At 48.1% G+C, this 23,058-nt stretch overlaps 1 protein-coding gene across 1 annotated transcript in view; it reads right to left on the bottom strand.

Moving 5' to 3' along the window:
- Nucleotides 1-23,058, bottom strand: part of CACNA1D (calcium voltage-gated channel subunit alpha1 D) — a 352,772-nt gene that overhangs the window by 66,391 nt on the left and 263,323 nt on the right. The window contains exons 13-23 of the mRNA XM_052644541.1: nt 19,381-19,541; nt 18,220-18,445; nt 17,882-18,089; nt 14,637-14,757; nt 11,210-11,324; nt 10,668-10,737; nt 9,744-9,810; nt 8,735-8,879; nt 6,245-6,374; nt 2,989-3,048; nt 238-344 (exon numbers count right to left, since the gene is read on the bottom strand). Of these exons, the coding sequence (XP_052500501.1) occupies nt 238-344; nt 2,989-3,048; nt 6,245-6,374; nt 8,735-8,879; nt 9,744-9,810; nt 10,668-10,737; nt 11,210-11,324; nt 14,637-14,757; nt 17,882-18,089; nt 18,220-18,445; nt 19,381-19,541 (1,410 nt within the window). The remainder of the gene's footprint in view (nt 1-237; nt 345-2,988; nt 3,049-6,244; nt 6,375-8,734; nt 8,880-9,743; nt 9,811-10,667; nt 10,738-11,209; nt 11,325-14,636; nt 14,758-17,881; nt 18,090-18,219; nt 18,446-19,380; nt 19,542-23,058) is intronic.

Genomic DNA, 23,058 nt, shown 5'->3' with positions numbered 1-23,058 from the left:
GTGCCACCCCACGGACTGTAGCCCTCCAGGATCCTCTGTCCATGGAATTCTCCAGGCAAGAATACTGGAGTGGGTTGCCATTCCCTTCTCCAGGGGATCTTCCTGACCTAGGGACTTCAACCGGGTCTCCTGTATTGCAGGCAGATTCTTTACCATCTGAGTCACCAGGGAAGCCCCTCACATAGACCTGCCTGCCCAACAGTCCTGTGTACACACACACACACACAGAATACTTACTGGATCCCAAATGACACCAACGACACCCCAACGACCAGCATATCCAGTAAGTTGAAGTAGTTCCTGCAGAAAGCGCCTTTGTGGAGGAAAGCGCCAAAGGTCATCATCTGTGAGAAGAATCATAAGTGATATAGTGTTTCTTTCTCTTTGTTTTTCTCTCCAGGGGAAAAGAAACCTGGGCTCTTTACAAAATCTTGAGCAAAGTATGACTTTATGAACAAGTGTGGGTTAGGAAGCCAGAAACACAAAGCAACAGGGCAGAGTAACTAAATGCTTTGTTCAAAAATGAAAAAAGGGCAGTTGATTCCCAACACATTTTAAAAGAACACACCAATTGGGACTTCATTATGGCGATGACAAATTTCAAATATGACTATATCATTGGCACGTCCATAGGCTGTGCCTCAGGGGTGGTCCACGTGACCAGGCTTCTCAGGATGCAATCGCTGCCCAGACAACCTGGCTTCCCCATAAAACTCTGGTTCCAGCCCCTCTGAGATGCCAGCACAGCCCATGTTGCTCCAACTCAGGCTTCTCAGTGGGGCTAGAAGTGCCTGAGCCCTGGCCTCACACACACTGTTGACAAAGAAACTGGTTTCATTTCCCCAGGCCCCATACTGCTCTTAACAGTCCCAAGTGATCTGTCCTTTTCCAAGGGCTCCTGTAAGTCCAGCCACTCTGGCACATGCCAAGTGGGGCTCAGAAGCTGCCACGCGTACCTCACCGGCTCTCTAAGCCATGCCCCAAGTGCCCGGAGCCCACACTGCAGGCGCCCACTGAGCTTCCTAAGTAATGAGCTTAGTGAGGAAATGCCCCAGAGAAAAAACTGAAAAACACATGAGTTACTGCTTATTTTTTTAAAAAGATGGGGGAATTTTCAGATAAGTACAGGAGAGGAAGAGCTGGGAGTTAATCATACTAGACCACATGTTACTGCCAATAATCAATCCTCTGACCCACAAACTACAACAAAAAGCCCACTTCAAATGTAACCCAGTAACCAAACAGCCTTTCAAACTTTCCCCAGGCTATCAGGAACCACCCTTTCAATGTCAGTTGCTTCTCAGAGATTCTCCATTTTCAGAATCCCTCTTGTTTTAGCTTATTTTCCACTCTCTAAGATTTCTTCAAAATGAGGATTGATTTGGAAGATTTAAGTCACTGAGGCAAATACACAAAAAGTGAAAAGAAGTAATTGTGGGTTTTTTTTTTCTTTTAAATAAACCTGTATCTCTTTGCCCTGAAGCCCAAGGGTACCTACACTTCATTGAACAACTTAAAAATGTGGAAAGGAAAATAAAACCTCAATTAACCAGGCTAACAGGGTAAGGATGACATTTCCAAATTCAGTCTGAGGAGACGGCAAATTACCAAAAAAAGAAAACCTGGGATGGAGCACAGGCCAGGTGGGCACTGTTGCACCCCACACCCTGTGCCTTCTGCTGCAATGGCCGTCACCATGGAGACGGTGGTAGAATCTGCTCACCGATCCAGGCAGCATCTCACTTCGGACCACATTCAACCACATTTACTGACCTGATGGCAGGAAAATGAACTCAAACATCTAAGATTTTTAACAAAGGTTTCAACAGAGGTTGGTTGGTCAGTATTGTGCTAGTATTTTCATTAGCCAAAGGAAAAAAGAGAGAGAAGGACAGAAAGTAACTAAATACTCTATTGCCTGGAATGTTAACTGAGGTTTTATTTTACAGAAGATTTTGTAAAGAGCCCAAGTTCCACAGTAGGCTACATGAAAATACTTGTTTTTTTTGTCCTGAGATGGACACAAAAAAACCCTAACATGGTTTAAAGAAACTTGTGGTTACAAGTCCCCATTTCCCTGAGGGTCTCCCCACCAGGAGATGCTGCAGGCCACACTGTCCCAGGACTTCAAGGATGCATGCCCCTGGGCAAGTCTGGGGTTCTGGGATGTCCGCTGTGGGTCTCCAGACTTCCGAGTCCAAAGAAATGGAGGATGGGCTCACCCAAGGTGGCCTTCAAAACCAGGACGCAAACCACATGCAGCAATGGCAACTGGCAGCTCATGCATGGGCAGTACATTCTGGGCACCCTGTCCAGAGGGTGCTCTTTTTGTTTGTGTAAATGTAAGCCCATCCATTAAAACAGATATATCTTAACACAGAGAGACCCATGTTATCTTGCAAATCTTGTTGCAAGAAAATAGTGTGTTACTATTTCCGGGCATTGAAAACATAATGCAGTCAAAGAAACAAGAGAGACGTTTCCTCTGTACGAGGAAGGCGTTTCCTCTGACTTCGAGGTCAGGAAGGGTGGAAGAAAGTTCACACACAGCACTGGATCTGTTGTCAGTTGACAAATTTCAGAGGATATTAAAAAAAGGAGCAAAATATAATTCCGAATCACTATTAGGAAGCCAAAGTAGCTCCCACATGCATTCAAAGGTTTTTTGAAGAAACAGCAACAAAAGGTTGAATGGTTACAGGAAAAAAATCCTTTGGTTTAAAAAAAAAAAGTGGAGGTTGATCACAGAGGACAAAAACTGAAAAGAGCCAAAAGCACGTCACGTGTCTTGGCCGTGTGTCACACACAGGAGCAGGCCCCTGAAACACACTCCTGTGATACCTGTTACCTTTAAAACGATCTCAAATGCAAAAGTACCAGTGAAGACATAATCTGCATAACCTAGCATCTGGAAGGTAAACAAAGAATTGCCAGCGTTATTGCTACTGCTGCGTTAGTGTATGCAAGGATCCATGAAAAAGCTGTTACCTTCAACAGGATTTCAACAGTAAAGATGGCTGTGAAAGCATAGTCAAAGTAACCCAGTATCTGCAAGGCACAACACGTGGAGATGAGAAAATGGCATCCGGACAACTCCCGACAGCCACACACCCACATGCACTCAGAGACCCGTCATCCCGGGAGGAGCCTGTCACCCTGGAGGGAAGTGCAGAGATGCTCCAAGGGCCCCACTCGGTCCATCAAAGAGCTCTGGGCCCACTTACCTCCTGTGACCGCTCCTGCTGACTCCCCTCCCAGCCCCGTGTTCTGGGCAGCAGAGGCTCACTTAGGAAAGTGTTCTATTAATAACCTTTGTTCATCGGCACACGATGCTGATAAGATACTTGTGGTGTCAGATTAATTAGTCTCAAACACATTTTAGATCCTTAACTGCCCTTTGGGTAGAATGAAATACGCTGCCCTCCTGCTGAGCTTCATATTGGAGGGAAAATGTAAACAATGGTATAAGTGGTATCAAAGGGGGTCATGTGTCCCCTCTAATTCCCACCCATTCAGTCAGGGAGCCAACACCTTCCTCCACTGACATGCCAGGCTTGGATAAATCTGCAAGGAAGAGTTTCACTGAGCCTCTTCCGCCCGCCCGCTGCTCTGTGTCTAACACTGCACTCTCTCTCTCAAGGCAGGTTTTTTTCTTGCTGGGCCCATTTTATCAGCACTCCCCAAAATACCAACGTTCTAGCCGCTGCAGTCCTGTATCCCTGCTTCTCCACAGATCTGTGGGGGCAGGAGGGAGGGGAGGCAGACAGCAGCAGGCCTCAACTAAGGATGCTCACAGGAAGTTCTCAGCCATGAACAGGGCAGCTGGCACCCTCCAGTGGAACCGGGCACCTTGGCTGCCTATCTTCACGACAACTGGGCTGTACGGTTTGGGGGAACCAAAGAGACCAGCGCTGGAAGGTAACCCATGGAGCCCACCCAGGGCGACTCCGTTCATTTCCCAGATGCGGATGCTGAGAGCAGAGGCAGCTGCTCAGGCCAGGCGGCCAGTCTCTGCATCACTGGCATGAGGCCAGGCCTTTGAGGTGCTGGTCGAGAGCCCTGGGCCCTGCTGTGTGCATGTGGGACCCATCCCAAGGGAGTCCTCACTGCTATGAGACTAAGATGAGAACCTCTGCTTCAAAGGCCAGCTGTCCTTCCCAAAGTTCTCTCTTCAGACAGCATTATTCATTTTCCAAACTGCTTCCATTTGGAGATTTATAAATTTTGCTGGAACACTTCTTGTGTAGCTGTGTTTCTGGCCAGCCAATTAAAGGTCTTTCGCAGGACACCACGGAAGCCGCCCACAAGGAGCCCTGTCCCTCACCGTTATCCCCTCCAAGGTCGCAGCAGGTCTCTCTGTGTGTTGAAAGCAGGTGGGGAGCCAAGAAACACACAGCTGCTGGCAAGCCAACAACCCGGCCCGGTACCGAGGGCCAAGGCTCTCAGCCTCAGGTTGTTCTCTGCTCACCCTGCCTGCTTTTTCTTTTTCACTAATAACTCAGCTAAGGGTAAAAAAAAAAAACCTGCTGCTAGATCTCGGTTATATGATGTATCTGAGGCAGTCAAACTCACAGACAGAAAGCAGAAGGGTGGTTGTTAGGGCTGGGGCAGGTGGACATGGGCATAAAGTTCCCCACGTAAGGTGGGTAAGCTCTGGAGGTCTGCTATCCAACATGGTACTCAGAGCTAAGGATATGTCTCGTATCCTTAAGAATTTAAGGAAAATCTCATGCTAACTGTTCTGACCACAGTCAAATAAAAACAGTGCAATATTTTTAAAAGCAAGACATACATTCATGTGAACATCTATTTTAAAAGAACAGTAACATTTCTTGGAAAAAGCAGCAGGGAAATAAACCCACGGGGAAGTTAATTACAGTAAAACTTAGAACATGAGGCCCGCAGGTAAACAAACTCTTGGTCAATCTGTGCTCTAGGACCATTTGTGACCCAGTCCGTCACACAATGGTACTTTTTCCCGAAACAGCTTTTCCCCTCTGTGTCTCATCTTTATGATGGAACTGATGACACCCTGTTGTGCTTTATTCCATCTGACCATTTAGATAGAGACCTCAGGAATCTTAACAAAAGCTGTAACCCCTGGGTACAGGTTGAGACAGGCTCAGGGCTCCATCTTTACATCACCCAACCATGCTTTGAAGGGAAGATTTTTTCATCTTCATATCAGGATGCCCATTATCTCATCAGTCTCATAGACTGGGTTTGCCAGGCTTCAAACCAAAAGCACAGGAAATGGAAAGACAGCACAGGGCTCGGTTGTCACAACTGAAATCATGGGGCACTGAGCTGGTGACTTGTCTAAATCCACAAATCTCAAAAATCTCTTGTACAGAAAGAGGTACCACAAGGGCAAGGCAGCAACCCCTGACAGCCTTGCACACTTGTGGGCCTGCCTCCCCGGGCAGCTTTCTGGGAGATCAGCTGAAATTGTGCTACAGCATTGAGACCTGGCAGTCGACAGGCTACCTTCTTGTGAAGCTGTCTTGCCTCTGGATTGTTCTCAGTGCTGACGGCTGACCTGCTGAGGCTGAACTGCTCAGGCAGGAACTGACTTAGGCACCAGTCTCTGCCCAACACAGATGCTAGGCAAGGGAGTCAGCCCTGAACTTTGAAAACTGATTAATAATAGAAGATGAAACTGTCTATTCTCTTTGTAAAGCCACCTCCTGCCCCAAACTAACCTCGACGTCATTCTTCTCCACTGAATGCCTCAGGTCCCCATCTGTCATCTCCCTGACTTGTATTTCTCATCAGTAACAGTAGCTGTGTGAATGTGAGTCCATATAAGATAAGTGTTCCTGCCAACCCCAAATAAGAGACCCCTGGGCATGTGACACACCAGGTTTCGATTTTCTCTCTGCTGGATGCTGCTACCAGCAGGAAACCTCAAAACAGGTGTGCACATGAATTTGACCGGGGAGGGAAAAGAGGAATCAAAATGCTGGCAGCGATGCAGAGACGCAGGGCTCCCAAATACACTGTTACTGCAAGAGTCTCTGAAATGAGATGTAAAATATATGATTCAATAAAGGTTTGTGCCCATAAAAAAATCTCTCTGGCACTGACAAATCTGCAGCATAAAATGCCCTCAGGGGAAGGAGGGGCCCACAAGAGCTTTGACCCTCGCGGCCCCTGCAGGCCCTGCCTGGACACCGGCCTCTGCCTGCGAGTCCAGTGCTGACTGAGGGGGGGCCCCACCCTGCCACCCTCGCAGGGGGCTTACAGTGTTCCGGAAGGAGTGGCTGCGGATGGGGTCCTCAGCGGCGAGGGCGGCGCTGCTTAGCATGATGAAGACAAGGATGAGGTTGGTGAAGATGTGGTGGTTGATGAGCTTGTGGCAGCCCACACGGATCCTGCAGGAAGAGCCACCGCATGGATGAACCCTGGAAGGGCCCGAGCCCACCGGCCAGTGCTCTCAGCATGCTGGGGCCACTCTGCGGTGATGGACCAGGCAGAGGACCGCTGTCCCTGTGCCACCCAAGCCCCAACCCAGCAAACTGGAACCACCGGACCATTCTTTCCCTGAAACCCTGAGGGTTCTGTGTGGACAAGTCCCACAGACCATTCACTGCATCCTGAAAAGCGGGAACACCGCCCTTCAAAAGGTGAAGAAACTGAGGCTTCAGCTTGTGAAAGAACTTTCTTTAGGTGACCCAGCTATGGGAATTCCCTAGCAGTCCAGTGGTTAGGACTCTGCGTTCTCACTGCCAAAGGCCAGGGTTTGATCCCTGGTCAGGGAGCTAAACTCCCAGAAGCCCCATGGTATTGCCACCCGCAAGTCCCCAAAAAGGTGACTCAGCTAGTGGGGGACTAGGGCACATTTCCAATCCAGGTCTGATGGTGACACTTCCCCACTGTAACATGAAGCCCAGCAGCTCCCTTTTCCTGCCTCGGAACAGAGACCGAGGTCAGAGTTCATCGCAGCCACTCACACAGAACAGGGGTGACCCCAGCAGTCAGGCTGGCTGCATCCTGACCTGACCTCGGGGAGCGAGACTGGGTGCACTCTCCTGCTGTGTGGACATCCTGTCAGAAGTGCTATTCTGGGGGCAGCTGACCCACAAGTGCTTCTGAGAAAGTCAAGCGGAAGTCACATCACCATATAAGAATCTCACAAGGGTCTTCCTGCACCCAGTGTGGCAGAGCCATCTCAGGCTCCTCCAGTCCCATGAAACAAGGAGGGCAGCACGTGCCCAGCACTCCAGCCCTGACTCTCACAACAGTGCCACAGGCCGTCAGAGCGTCTCCCGATGCCCCCGACAACATCCCAGGGACTTAGTGTAGTCAGTGCCTGACTTCCGTTAACTTCAGTATTTGACTTCAGAACTTCACTGTTGGTTTTTTTTGTCTATAGAATACATGCAGGTTTTCCTTTGAAAAGTTTTTTACACTTTAAAAACCAGAAGTCAACTTTATATGAAGGTGATGTCTTGTTTCATTTTTTCCCCCTGGGGCTGCTGAATGCCTTACTGTGGTCCCTGGAGGGCCGGCAAGCTGTCAGCAGCTGGGGAAAGCCTGACAGTGCTGTGAGGGCAAGAAGTGCTTACAGCTTTGGGGGCAAATGGAATTCATTCCTCCCATATAAGCAGACACAGTGAGGGATCAGTGAGGAGGCTGAATAACTTTTTAAAAGAGATATGCAAACTCTCAACAACGATGAGCTTATAAAAAACTACCATCCAGGGACGTCCCTGGAGGTCCAGGGATTAAGACTATGCCTCCCAGTGCAGGGGGTGCAGGTTCGATTCCTGGTCAGGGAGGTAAGAACCCACATGCCTCAAGGCCAAAAAGTCAAAAGTTAAGACAGAAGCAATATTGCAACAAATTAAAAAAAGATTTTTTTTAATGGCCCACAAAAAACAAAAATAGATTACTATCTAATCTTCAACTCCGTAAGAACTGTACCCGCCTCGCTTCTCCCTGTGTCTCCCTGGTGCTTGAGAATTTACGGATTTCTCCTCTGACAGCCCAGAACTGCTTCTGCAATTCCAGCAACCTTTCCAGGAGCCATCTATTCCTCCTGACATTTCACTCTGTCCCAGATGATTTAAAACCTAGAAACCAGCTAGTAAATACACATCTCCCTCTTACAGTACTTGTGAGTAATTACCAGGTTCCTGGCAAGCACTGGATCATTTTAACAGGAGAAATGCTATTTTAAGCAGGCTATCATGGAGCTGAACTGAATAGCTACCACTTATATCACTGAGCAATACTGGTATATTGCTATCAAGCTCAACAGGGAAAAGTAATCAGCTACACTGGGCCTCTGAGTGAAGATGTTCAGGAAGTTGGTCAAAACCCTCATCTCCCACAGCATCTTAGCAAAAGACCTCCTTACGAAGAAAGGGTCCTTTGGGTGGAAAACGCTTCACAGGTGACAATCCACAGAATACCAGAGCTGCAGGACTGCACCACTGCTGTCCCAGCACAAGGGTGTGTGGGAGAGGGGTCTGGAACAGCACTTCTCCCAAGACCTGGTCACCCCACCTATACCCCTGTCCAGGCACAGAACGGCCAGGAAGAGATGAAGAGAGGGCAAAGGCAAGGCTTGAACAGGACAGGTCAGGGGGAACGGGGGGCCTCAACGCTCAAGCACAGAAAGGGGCTGTGAACCATCTTCCTTGCACTGCCCGCCCCCAGCCACTCTCAAGCACTGTGCAGGATCCTGGGGGAGATGGGGCAGTCACGTGACTAGAAAGGGGATATTTACGGGTTGGTCTTGCTGAGAATGAAGAAAGCGCTCCCTTCCGGGATGGGGGCGATTTTCTCTTTCATGTTCAACTCAGAGATTCTGCGAGGACGGGGGCCAGCAGGAACCTCGGGTTCATCCTCTTCCTCCTCCTCTTCCTCTTCACCTACTTTAAAGGAGATACTTTTTTTTATAGGCATGAAATAAGGATTGCATTTGGGTTTGAACGCTCATTTTCAATTTCGCATGAAAATGTGGCTTAAACTTTAACAATGTGTATCAGCTTACACAGGGCTTCCCAGGTGGCTCAGACAGTAAAGAATCTGTCTGCAATGCAGGAGACCCATGTTCGATCCCCGGATTGGGAAGAATCCCCTGGAGGAGGGAATGACAACCCACTCTACTATTCCTTCCTGGAAAATTCCATGGACACAGGATCCTGGTGGGCTACATTAATCAAAACCTTCTAGACATGAACTGACAGTGCGTGGGTTGGGGCTGAGAAGCGTTCTCATCTGGTGAGTGTGTGCGTTTGTGGGAATGAGGCCCCCAGCAGTTTAAGATCTGAGCACTAGGTGAAGGTGCCAGCCCCCCAGCACCTGGCTGCTTCCCCAGCAACCTCCACACTCAGCTTCAGCCTGATAAACTGTGCAGGGCTTCAAGTCACACACTGGCAGTCTCCCAGGCTCCCTGACTCCACAGGACCTCCCTCCAGCAGCCCGTCAAGTCGCCAGTAAAGGTGAAAGTGTCCTGTGAGTGTTGGCCACTGGCTGCATCCTAGAGAGATGCCCAGTGCAGGCTGCATGTGCCCTGCTCCACATCCATGTTCTCTCCCCACCACCTGGTGACTGGGTTCCCTAAGCCACCCGAGAAAAACCAGAGTTAACCAGCCCACAAGGGGACCGAACCCCTGGCCTCGGCAGCCCTGCGCGTGCCCAGCTGGGCTGGCCACAGACCCAGGCACTGATCAGTGTGAGGGCAAAGCCATCACTCATGAGCTGAGAGCCCATCTCTGGCGTCCACGGCATACCTGGCACATCGCAGGGTGGGTAGGGGTCCTTGTCCTCGTCCTCTTCTCTGTAGTCGTCGATGGTAACCTGGGAGGACAGAGAGGTCTTGGGAGGAAGGGAGACTCTGACTTAACTGGACTCGAGAAGGGCAGTTAAAGACCCAACCCTGCCATCCAGCATGGGGTAGGGGTGTGATCTCCAAAGTGGGTGCTGTGTGAGTGTGTCAGGAGAGCAGGTACCCCCAGATGAGGCCCCTGCTTCAGAGAGAAAGCCTGAGGGCAGAGGAGGTGCAAACTGGCGTCACCCCTCCCCAGCCATGGCCAGCCAGCACCACCCAGCACTGATGCACACGCTACGTGAGAACCACCTCACAATTCCTGCCTCCTCGCCACACTGCGAGCCCTACGTGAGCGCGGATCTCACTGCTCTTGGTCATTCCTGATCCCTGGTATCTGACACACCGTCGCCACTGAGAAAGGACTTACTGACTCAGTGAATAAATCAACAAATTCAGGAAAAATCCACAGCTGACACAGTGCCTGAGTGTTCACAGTAGGGCCCCGAGTGCCCAAACCCTCTGATTCTGAGTCAACCCTGCCCCGCCCCGCCCCCAGGGACAGACATCTATTAGCAATCTTTGATTTTAATCCCCACCGAGAAGATAGGGACACTGGTCAGGTGTGACCACATCATTCCAATCAAGAAAAAATAAGGTGTCAGACCAGTTAAATATGTATCACAGCAGCTCTCTGTTTGAAATACTGCTAACAACCAGTTAAGTGCCCCACTTCACGCAGACCCTCCTGGAAAGCCAGCATCTGTGATGGCGTGCCACGCTTTCACTCTAAAATAGCACACACAACACTGTCATGGTATAAAGGTGATACATTTATGGTGATATCAACAGAATTATTTGAAAACAAAGCGGAAAATGTAACATATACCTTGTTGTCACTGTTGGCTATCTGGTTCACTTCTGGTTTGTTGTTCTTTTTATTTTCCAGACTTTCTTTTCTACAGAGAAGAGAACAGAAGGAACCAAGTAACCATCCTGTTTTGTATAAAAGAAGCTCATCAGGATTTTGAATCAACAGTGGCCTATTTAATTGGGAACAACCTTAACAGCAAGAATATAGCACAACCCACACTCAGTTCATCTCAGTGCACTGGATTCATAACACAGATCATCTTATTAAAATTCTCATTCAAGGGCTAATCAGCATTGGACGCATCACTTATTTTATAATGCCAGAATTAACTGCAGAGATTCATTAAGCATGGGGACGTGACTCCTGCTTTCAGCTTCAAGGGAATGAGAGCCAAGGGCCTGGGATCTGCCCAAGAGTCCATCTTTTTTTATCAGCTTCTTAGCCAGCCACCATCCCCACAAAGCAGCAGCATGGGAGCCCCAATAGGTCGCACCTAAGACTGGCTCCCTGGGTCAAACCCTTCATTCAGCAAATCTCCCCAGGGGAAAGGTGGTTACCTGGCAATCTTTTTCCTTTCCTTTTCTTCAGCTTCCTCCTTCTGAGCAGTATTCAAACTTTCAGCATCAGCCAAATTGTCTACAGCGATGGCCAAGAAGACATTGAGTAGAATATCTAATTTGAGAATGTTAAGGATGAAGCATGGTTCTAAATGCAGCTATACAGGGTCAACAATGGCAATATCACACCCCTGTGCTCGAGAGGCTGGTGACAGGCTGACTGTCCCCTAGTGCTATATTCACTTGGTAAAGCCAGGAGACTGGAGCCCCAGTTTTCAAAAAGAACCAGAACCTGTAGAAGATAAGCTAGCCAGAAGGAAAATTAAGATTCACTAAAACCCATGAAAACCTACAAATGCCAGTATTTCCCTTCGTGTGTGTGTTACGTGTGGTGTCTATACATCTAGGTACCTATGGGTATGAAACACACTGCATAAAACCACCTGTAACATAAATGTAATGTTTTTATGCTTTTTGCATTTCACTTTATGCACTGTGTTTTCTTTCTTTTAAAACATGCACACCCACAACCTATCTATCTGGGGTGTGCTCTCCAAAATAAGACCCCAAGAAAGGCTACACCTTATTCAAACGATGACCGCACAAGGCAGTCTGGGCCTTTCTCATTTGAAATGACCTTCCAAGTCTGCAAATACCTCATTCACTCCACACTGACTAGAGCACATCTAGCTTATTGCCAGGCGTGCTGGCCTGTCCTTCTGCACTGTCACACAGTGACGATATCTTTCACTCTTGTGGTTGATTTTTATTTTTTTCAAATAGTAGAAAGTTAGGCAACTGGACAAATTACTAGCTTTTCGGCTTTTACTATAATGTTGTTTCCGTAGTTTCCTTGAACGACTGAAACAAAACAAAACAAAACAAAAACATACTCTGAAGATGCCTGTTTCTTACTTGCCAGCAGTTAAGTACATTTTGGAGAGGCATAGGGATCAGAGGGCAACAAACAGGTCAATGTGACTCCCTTCTCTCATTCTGATGCTTCCCTCTGGCTGATGCAAGGCCATCTGCACGCAAGACAACGGGAGCCCAGGGCCCCTGAGACGGGAGAGGCACGCCACGGTCCCACACGCCCAGCACAATCTGAACTCTCATGTGGGTTGCTGAACATGTCAACAAATATAAGTTAACAAGGCACTGATAATGAGCGAGCTTCAGGAGATGTCATGCTTGACTAACCTATTCAAGTCTTTAAAAAGAGGGCAGAAATGTGAGTAGATTCTATTAAGACTGTCAAAACACCTCTGATACACTAGGATTACTTTTTAAACAGAGCTGCAACGAGCCTGGGGAAGCAGTTTGTTTTGGGCTGGCTGATGATTTGGCAACACAAGCTCTCCTCTGATGAACGTGGGATAATCGTGGCTCAGAAAATTATCAGTACTGGGAATAACTGCACTGAGAATTCCTACTAATGACTGCAATGAAGAAATACTGTGTCTCTAGTCTTACGATGACACCAGACTCTTTCAGTAGTAGAAAGTAAACCCAGAGTAACAAACCACAGGAAAGTCTTACAAGATTGTAACAGATGGTTTCCAAGAATGAATACCCAATAGATGTATTTAGATGTGTTACCCACCAGACCCTCCTAAACACTGGCGTGCCATGGAATTCATCTGACAAGACCTGCCAAGCAACTCTGACATGCTGGTTAGAGTTCTGGGTGCTGGGGACATGAGAGGAAACAGGACAGATTGGAGACCTGGCTTCCAAGTAGCATCTGTTCTAGCTGGGGGAGACAGACCATACACCGTTTAAGGACTGCAGAGAGTGATACACTCACTATAAAGAAACTACAACATCTAACTGGAGGGAAAGTGGCTAGAGAATACTTCTCTGCAGACTGGAACCAGTATATGGCTGTGGCCTAGAGAATTAATCATGAGAACAGAAAAAGAAAATACTGATCATTCATTTAACAAACACTGACCGAGGGCCAACTGTGCATGATCTTGTGGTGTAAACCACAAAGACGTGAATAAAAAAGAGACTGCAGACTAGGGAAGCTTATCGCCTATTACTTGTTGGCAAGATGGAGAACTGCACCCCAAACTCCAGCAGGAGCTGCAAGTGATGAGAGGAGCATGGAGAGAAACTGGCGGGAGAGCTCCCCTGGGGGCGGGGGTGGGCAGTGCGGCTCCCTGCAGCAGGATTTGTGTGTGCTGGGAGAGGGGCTTCCACAGAGTACTCCACAGTACAAAGCATTGTTCTCACAGGCTTGCACTTGGGTTTCCACCCTGCAGAAGGTTCACTAACCAGCCAGAGAAAATGAAGAGGAAAACAGCGCAACAGACTTCTTAGAAGAAGATTCTAAATTAGGATTCTTTAAAATACAAAAGTGACGACCAAGGGGCAGTATTCATACTTCGGTCCAAACTGTTCTGTCACTAAGCATTAATCAAGGAGCTCCAAATGCCAGGTCTTGTGCCAGGGCAGTGAGGGCACAGAGAGAAAGCAGACACAACCCAAGGCTACAGGGTCAAGAAGGGGCCGCGCGACGTAAAGGGAGATCTGAATTCTCAGAAACCTAGGGTTCGAGTGACTCTGGCTGGAAAGAGGAAGAAAACAAGTCAGAGAAAGCAGGGCAGAGCAGCTGGCCAAGGGACACGTGATCCCCAAAGACGGACAGATCAGCAGAGCAAAACGAGGGTCAGGGCAGCCCAGACCAATCCCCTGAAGATAGGTCCCCATCCATTCTGAAGGGTCTTAGGAAGTCAGAGATGTGCCCCTAATCTTTTAATGGGCTTGGAGTGGGCCACCCCAAAACGAGCCAAGATGGCATGTTGATGACTTTGAATTAAAGTTATTTGAGAAACAGCTGGTACAAGAAGAACACTCTGAGCCACATCTGTTCCCCAGAAAGCAGGAAACCAGCTCCCTGAGAGGCATCCTCCCCAAGCTGGGGGCAGTGCTGGCCACTGGGGTTCTGAGGCTGAGAAGGCTTACAGACAAAGCTGTGACTTCTCCGTTACCGTGCTACCCGAAGCAAACACTCCTTTGTTTTGTCAAACCTTCAGAAATAACTGATATACGCTCTGGAAATATATATGAAATGTATATGAACAGCCTGCTTTGGTTACTTCTTAGGTCCTACACCTATGGGGTCTTCGTATGTATGAAATAAAATGTGTTTTCCTATCAATACGTCACGCTCAGTGGGTGACCACTGGTGCAGCCCACGTGCCACCTCAGGCTGCCTCCGTGGCTGCTCTCAGTCCTCAAGGCCCGGTGGAGACTCTGCCGCTCCTCTGCTCTCCCAGCAACAGTGGAGGACACACGGGAGTGCGCTGAGGATGCTCACTTTCCCATAACGCTGGCCACCACTGCCCCCACCCCGGGGAACCTTGGAGAGGAGGACAGCATATGGTGACAACAAGGTGGCCCCGGTCGTCCAGAAAGATACAGTTACCGCAGATGAAGAGGATGATGAAGTAGATGCAGACGATCATTCCAGAAGATGACGGGCCCCCATACGCCATGATGCCGTCGTACATCACAGCATTCCAGTCTTCACCTGTCAGGATCTAAGAAGCCAAAACTGGGATCAGCGGGCAGGTGGACTCCCAGCTCCCGCGATTCTCCCAAGCTCCTGGGGCTGCCTGGGGCTGGTGTCAGCTGCCTCGCGCAATCCAGTTTGCACAGAACAAATGCATCCGTCAACCCATAGTCTTCAAGACATTACACTCAATCACACAAATACATGAGTTAATTATTCTGGGGAAAATAAGATAACATTTCACATAAGACGTGTGTACTCTTTGACTGCACCCCAGCCCATTCAGCCCCTGCTGACGTCTCTCTCCAGGACCTCTGTCTGTCTGTGCATTTAAACACATATATACACACCCAGAGGCAGTTGGTATCTTATTTATTTATTAGAAATAGAGGGTATCATACTATTTGAATTTCCTGCAATTTGCTTTTTATTCTGCCACTCGATGTATTCTGGAGACCCTCTGGGTCACAGGGTCACTTCACTCTTTTTAACAGCTGCCTAGCATTCCTCATGCTTTATCAACTGTGGAAAAGGAAAATCATATCTATGATGTGATTCACTACCGAACAGAAATTTGCCAAATGACTGGAAAAGGTAAAGCAATTTATAGAGAAGGAACTATAAATGGCTCCTGGTCACATGAAAAGATATTCAACCTCACTCCTGACAAGAGTAGTATCAATTAAAACTACAACTAGTTGAGACTACTAGTTGAGAGAACACTTTCAACTACCAGACAGGCGGTGATCAAAATGTTTGTGTACTCACTATGCTGAAAGAGAGTGAGGTGACAGAATCCACCCCCATCACTGGAGGATCAACTACCACAGCCTTAAAGAGAAGACTTATGCAAGAGTGTCAAAGTTGAAAATGGACACACCCCCCTTCAAGCCAGCAATTCCATTTGAGGGGGTTTATGCTACAGATCTAATATCACACACGAGCCTCACGATGTGCATTCAAGGCTACCCACTCAGCCAAGACACAGCAGAATACTCATTCAGCCGCAGTTCTATGAATTATGGCACACCCACACCACAAAATGGACAGACACAGGGGGCTCAACCCAGTGCTCTGTGACAACCTAGCGGGGTAGGGTGAGGAGGGAGGTTCAGGAGGGAGCGGACATATGTCTACCTGTGGCTGAGTCATGCTCATGTATGGCAGAAACGATATAGTAATATTGTAAAGCAATTATCCTCCAATAAAAACTAAATGGAGGCAGCACTGAAAAGGAAGAGGCACCTTTTTATGGACCAATAAGAAAGGTTCTTAAGGACACTTTAGGTGCTAAAGAAGAAAGATTTAAAAAAGCATGTAGAATGAGCTACCATCTGTGTGAATTCATCTGATCGTAGGTAGACAGGTAAATTTATTTACGTCTGAGCAAACACACTGGGAGAATACAGAAAAATCTGCTTAATGGTAGTTGCCACCCACAAGGGGAAATTGGTGGCTGGGTTGGAGACAGACTTGCTACTTTACCTGCTTTTCTAACATTTACATTCTGTGCCCTACACATGTACTACAAAAACCACCAGCACCACGCAGGTTTATCTGGAAGCATCAAAAAAACAAAACGAAACAAAATGAATGACTCATCAGTGGCCGAAAATTAAGTTTAATTCAAAAAGCTGAGTTAGGGGACTTCCCTGGTAGTCCTGTGGTTAATAATCCTCCTGCCAATGCAGGGGACACAGGTTCCATCCCTGGTCTGGGAAGATTCCACATGCAATGCAGCAACTAAGCCCATGCACCACAACTGCTGAGCCCATGTGCTGCAACTACAGAGGCCCGAAAGCCTAGAGCCTGTGTTCTGCAAAGAGAGAGGACCCTGCAGTGAGAAGCCCAAGCACTGCAATGAACATCAGCCCCTGCTCACCCCAACTAGAGAGAATCCAAGCATAGCAACGAAGACGCAGCACAGCCAAGGATAAACAATACTGAGCTATATTACACTGTGTTGCTACAAGCCAGGCCTGTAGCAGTGACAGCAGTTCCATTCACTTCAAAATGTCCAAGTAGGAAAGAACCTTAGAGATCATTCCTTCTAGGCTCACATCTTTCAGAAAACAGTGACTTTACAAAGTCACAGTGCTGAGCAATAGAACAGCCACCATGGGAGGTCAGGCCTCCGCCAGGCTGCCCCACTCTGCCTGCAAGACTCGCTGGCATTACATGTGAAAAGCAACAAGGCAGATGGGTTTTTAAAATTTACCTGCCAGGCTCTGTTCAAGGAAGGCCACAACACACAAGGAGGGGGCTTGGAACACCTCAGGTGAGAGCCAGGTGGGGTGGAAAGGCTGGGCCCCTGAGGGCAGGGCCACCTGTGAAGCCCTAACCCAGTGGCTCCCTTCTCGGCCTGATGCCAGCCAGGGCCCCACCAGCAGACATCCTCACATGTGTGTCCCCACTCCATCACACAACAGGGGACGACAAAGGGATAGCAGTTGTCGCAACTGTTTAGTCACCCTGATTTCTGACCATACGCCACAGTGTCAGGGCTTTGGAAGTCACACCTATGCCTAAATCCATTATAACCAGGATAATAAAACTTGCCTGCCATCAAGAATGAGCAAAGTACAAGAAGAGGATTTCAGACCGTATGAAACCCCAGAAACCTCATACAGTCAAACACAAACGTGGGGTTTATTATTTCATAAGACATCCAGTGGAGAAGGCACTGGCACCCCACTCCAGCACTCTTGCCTGGAAAATCCCATGGACGGAGGAGCCTGGTGGGCTGCAGTCTATGGGGTAGCTGAGAGTTGGACACGACTGAGCAACTTCACTTTCACTTTTCACTTTCATGCACTGGAAAAGGAAATGGCAACCCACTCCAGTGTTCTTGCCTGGAGAATCCCAGGGACGGGACTGGTGGGCTGCAGTCTATGGGGTCGCACAGAGTCAGACACGACTGAAGCAACTTAGGAAGACATCCAGTGGTCTCACAAAAACATGAGATCACAGCACATCCCTCTGGACTTTGATGCAAGATAAATGACTTATATGGCACAAAATTAATCAGAGTGTTATTAGAACAGAGGTTGCTGATACGGTGATGATGGAATCATTTTGCCTTGTTGAGTCATGGTCAGAGGAGAAGGTGTCTCCTAAGGCGCCACCCAGGGATAGGAGGGCGGGGCACTCACCTGGAACACTGTGAGAAGGGCTTGCGGGAAATTATCGAAGGTGCTCCGCTTGGTCTGCGTTTCATCAAAATTAAACTTGCCGCCAAACAGCTGCATCCCCAGCAAGGAGAAGATGATGATGAAGAGAAAAAGCAGAAGCAGCAGCGAAGCGATGGACTTCATGGAGTTTAACAAGGATGCCACCAAGTTGCTCAGGGAGGTCCAGTGCCTGCAAGTCAAGATGAGGGAGTAAGCCTAGAGCACCGCGTGGGGTGGAGCAGATGGTCCCCCCAAGTGGGGTTGGGGCTGACCACCACCCACGGCCGGGAAACCCCTGCAGTGAGCACACGCATCCTCACCTGGTCACTTTGAAAATTCTCAAGAGCCGCACACAGCGGAACACAGAGATGCCCAGGGGAGACATGATTTCCAGTTCCACCAGGATCGTCTCGGTAATTCCGCCGCACACCACGAAGCAATCAAACCGATTGAAAAGAGAGACAAAGTACGCCTGGAGACCCAAGCTGTACATTTTGACCAGCATCTCACAGGTGAACAGAGCCAAGAGGACTTTGTTAGCAATATCTGGAAACACAAGGAGCACGTGTCCATGTGATCTCAGCGTGGGAGCATCTCTGACTCCTGGTACCCCACCTCCCCTCCCACCAGCTGCTGCCGGAAGGGCCCCAAGCTCTCGGCCATCGTTTTGCTCTCGCCCTCTCTACAGAAATGTGGCAGGAACACCCGTGGTTCACGTGTCTTCCAGGCTCCAGTCCTGCTTCTGCTACCACCCAGACGTGTACCCCCTAGAGAAGTTCCTTCATTTCTCTGGGGTTCACTTTCACTGACTGTACAATGGAGAAGGGCAGCTTACCACATAATCTCGGTGGCTTTCAAGGCCTGAAAGCCTACAAGTCTGCACTTAGACCATCGTATTATTTTTATTTGTTTCAGTCACACAAGAAATCTGTCTGGTCTTGCTTACTGCCCCCAGATCTAAGAAGCAGTTGCCTGTCGAGGTCACTTCAAAAAATGCCACCCAGCAGGCTGGAGAGTTGAGTACAAACAGATATGACTTGATGTCAGGTAGGTCTTCACAGTGGCTCAAAACTGTCCAACTCAGAATGGGGTGAGCTCCCACACCACCCTGCTGGGGCATTCGAGGTGGGCAAACAGCCAGCACTTGCCAAGGAAACTACAGTGGAAAATAAAGCTTCCAGTGGGCACAGGGAGGAGGGCTATGAGGTCCCTCCCAGCTGCCAGATTCCCTGATCCCACACAGGGTTCAGGCAATGAACTGCTCTGGAGTCCTTAGCTCCGAGGTGCATCACACATCACACAACCCGGACCGCACACTCTCGCCAGGTGCGCCTGTGCTTGGCTTTGCCACCTCCCAGGTTCCACTGCTCACTGGAAATGGTCCTGGACAACCACACGTCCATCTGAAAAGACTAGACTGCAGCTGGGCAGCCTTGGGGATGCCCTGTTTGGAGCAAAAAGGGAATGGCTTTTGCTTATACCTTGAATCTGTGTCAACCAGTCAGGCTGGTTGTAATGCTCGGAGGAAATGGTTAAGGTGTTGAGAAACACCAGGACAATGACCAGCCAGTAAAACGTGACGGACTTCACGGCAGCCCTACACCTTCTGCGACTGAAGCGGTTCCAGCGGCGCCAGCGGCGGCTGTAAGAGAAGCAAACGTTACCCCCTGGATGACAGACAGACCCAGCACCTGATCAATATCGCTAAGGAATGACTGCACTCTGGAGGTCCCCACCAGGGTCGGGGTGCAGGGAGGACAGAGGAGAACAAATGACACAGAAATGACCAGACCTCATAAAACAAATAACGGTGGTTTTAAAATATGACTTTTTAAAAGCACAGTATTGACTTCATCGTGCTATCAGTTTCCTTCCTATGGCTTCAGATAACCCCGTAATTTGTCATATGCAGTCCTCAAGCCGGTCAGGAAATAGATGTTCAGAGTCACCAGCTTGTACACATCCACAGTTCACATGCCCACCATGAGGCTCTCGGGTCTGATTGAGCTGTCAGTGCAGAGAGACGTCAGCTTATCATCCACATATCTTGCAGCACCTCGATCATCATGTGGAATTTATCAGGCAGCCAAGAGCTCCAAAACCTGAGTTTTCCTTTTAGGGAACCCTTCAGTCCTTTCGTAAATCTGGGAGGTAGCTCTGGAGCCAGAGAGAGTCATCAATGCTGAGTAGGACATGAGTCTTACTCCTGAGTCATCAGGTGCCCTTTCTAACTAGCAATGCTCAAAATATACCTTTAGGAGGAGAGCTAATATTGAATCATGTTTCCATACAAATAGAATGAACTGAGCCAAACAGACAAGCAGCATGTTCTCTACCAACTCCCAGTTGCAGTATGTAATTAGAATATTCTCTGTCTCAGCCTGTCTCCCTACAGGAAATATTCCCTGCCACAGGACGGTTTGGTCAAGAGGGTCTCAGAGATGGGCTGGCCAAGTGGCAGTATCAGCCCAGTCCAGGCTGTGCTCACAGACTGGAGTGGTGGGCGCTTCCTCTAGCACTTGAGTCAGGAGAATCTCCAGGCTGTGTCAAGGCTGCAGCCCTGGCTGACTCAGCTGCACTGCTCTGCTAAGAACACTGTAACCCAGGGACCAATGAAAGACTTGTGCCAGCTCTTTGGCAAGACCTGGAACAAGCGAGGTGCATTGTATTCCTGCTCTTGCTATGTGGGTTTCCGATGGTAACAGCAGCTAGAAACATGATAACATGAGTAGAAAAATTCCACTGAGGACACTCAAAACTGTTCCCACAAGACTGGGTTTCTCTCATGATGCATAATGCAATACACACAAGCAAGGCGGCCTGAACGACATCCAGCCCAAGGGCATGCAGCCTTGTCCCTGCAGCCCTATTCATGCTCCAGGGACAAGTGACAGATGTCTCCGAAGTCCAGGGGAGGCACGGTCTGTGACTCCATCCTGTAACAGTATGAGGGCTGTGGCAGGCAATTACCCACACCAAGTGCTACGCCCAGGGTACTGGGTACAGGAGGAAGGAGAAGGGAGCTACAAGCTGAAGGGTCAGGGAAGGCTTCCTCAGCTGAGGTTTGGGCTGGCTCTCTCTCGACAGCTGAATAAGGATAAGCCAAGGGTAGACAGGGAGAGGGGCAGGGTACTCCACTTAGCTCCCGCCAAAGAGACTGGGTGGGAAGAACTGGACTGTGTGGTCCATTTGACAGCTGGAGAGCAGTCCAGAATAACAAAGTGCGAAGTCTGGGAAAGTGAAGTTGCTCAGTCGTGTCCGACTCTTTGCGACCCCATGGATGGTAGCCTACCAGGCTCTGCCGTCCATGGCATTTTCCAAGCAAGAATACTGGAGTGGGCTGCCATTTCCTTCTCCAGGGGATCTTCCCAACCCAGGGATTGAACCCGGGTCTCCTGCATTGCAGACAGATGCTTTACCGTCTGAGCCAGCAGGAAAACCGAAGTCTGGGAGGAGTGTCTAAATACCCCAGAGGTCAGAGGGTGATCTGGGGGCCAAATTATGAAGAAATTTAAATGCCCTCTGGCAAGAGGAAATTCATGAAAGTGCTTTTCATTATGAAAACGCTGTTAATTTTTTTTTTTTTTTTTTTTTGTCCTCGCCACACATGCTGTGGGGTCTTAGTTCCCCAACCAGCAATCGAATCCATACCTCTCTCATTGGGAGTACACAGTCCAAACTACTAGACTACCAGGAAAAGTCCCCTTAATTTTTTTTAAGACAGGTTTATTAAGATATAACTTACATATGGCACAATTGACTTCATTTTAGTTCTAAAGTTTGTAATCACACAACCACAATCAAGATGTAGAATATTTCTATCATTCAAAAAAATTCCTTAATGGCACTATAAAGTTAATCCACTGCTCACCCTAGCCCCTGAAAGCTACTGATTTGTTCTCTCTCTCTATTATTTTGCTTCATTCAGAATCCTATCAACAGAATCATACAATATATAGCTTTTTGGGACTGGCCTCCCTCGTTTAGAAAAAGCTCATTTGTGACCCATCTGTGTCATTGATTTCTCAGTAGTTTTCTCCCTTCTTGTTGCTGAGTTTCAGTCCATCATGTGGATGAACTATAATTTGTCTACCTTACCATGTGATGGGCATCTGAGTTATTTACAGCTTTCAGCAATTATAAATAAACATATAAATGTTGTATGTCTCAATTATACATATATAATATTTATGAATAAACATTCATGCAAAATTTTTTGTGTAGGCATCTATCTTCATTTTTCCTATATAAATACCTTAGAGGTGAACTGCTGGGTCATATGGTAAATACGCTGGACTTTGTAAGACACTGACAACTTGCTTTTAAGATGCTGTGTCACCTGACCTGTAGCAGTGTATAAGAATTTCCATTGATTTGCATCCTTGTCAAAATGCCAGCTTTCAAAATTTGATTCATTCTATAGATGCATCATGGTATCTCAACTGTGATTTTAATTTTAATTTCCTAATGACCAGTGGTCATTTCATGTGCTTATTTGCCATCTACATGGACTATACTCTGCCAGGCTCCTCTGTTCATGGAATTCTCCAGGCAAGAATCCTGGAGTGGATTGCCATTCCCTTCTCCAGGGAATCTTCCCGACCTGGAGATTGAACCCAGGTTGCCCCCTCTATGACTACATGCCTACTAAAAATCTACTGTCCATTTTTATTGGGTTGTTTTATTATTAGTGATACTATTCTTATGTATACTGGATACTAGTCCTTTCTCAATTCTGTTTTGCATAATTTTTTCCTCCACTCTGCAAATGATCTTTTTCTTTTAAGGAGCAGTAGGACGGGGAGCCTGGTAGGCTGCCGTTTATGGGGTCGCACAGAGTCGGACACGACTGAAGCGACTTAGCAGCAGCAGCAGCAGCAGTTTTAATTTTGATGAAGTCCCATTCATCAGTTTTTCCTGTTATGACCAGTGCTTTGGGCGTTGTATCCAAGAAACTTTTGCCTAACCCAAGGTCACGAAAATTTTCTGTGTTTTCTTCTAGGATTTTTACAGTTTTACAAAAAGAATTCCATGGACTGAGGAGCTTGGTGGGCTACAGTCCATGGAGTGGCAGAAAGTTGGACACGACTGAGCAACCAACATTTCACCTTCTATTCCACTTAGAGTGAATTTTTGTACACAGTGGTAAAATACTGTTT

The sequence above is a fragment of the Budorcas taxicolor genome, chromosome 1 (genome assembly GCF_023091745.1).
Source record: "Budorcas taxicolor isolate Tak-1 chromosome 1, Takin1.1, whole genome shotgun sequence".
NCBI lineage: Eukaryota > Metazoa > Chordata > Mammalia > Artiodactyla > Bovidae > Budorcas > Budorcas taxicolor.
Note: the sequence above shows the minus strand (reverse complement) of the source record. Positions and strands in the feature narration are given on the sequence as shown.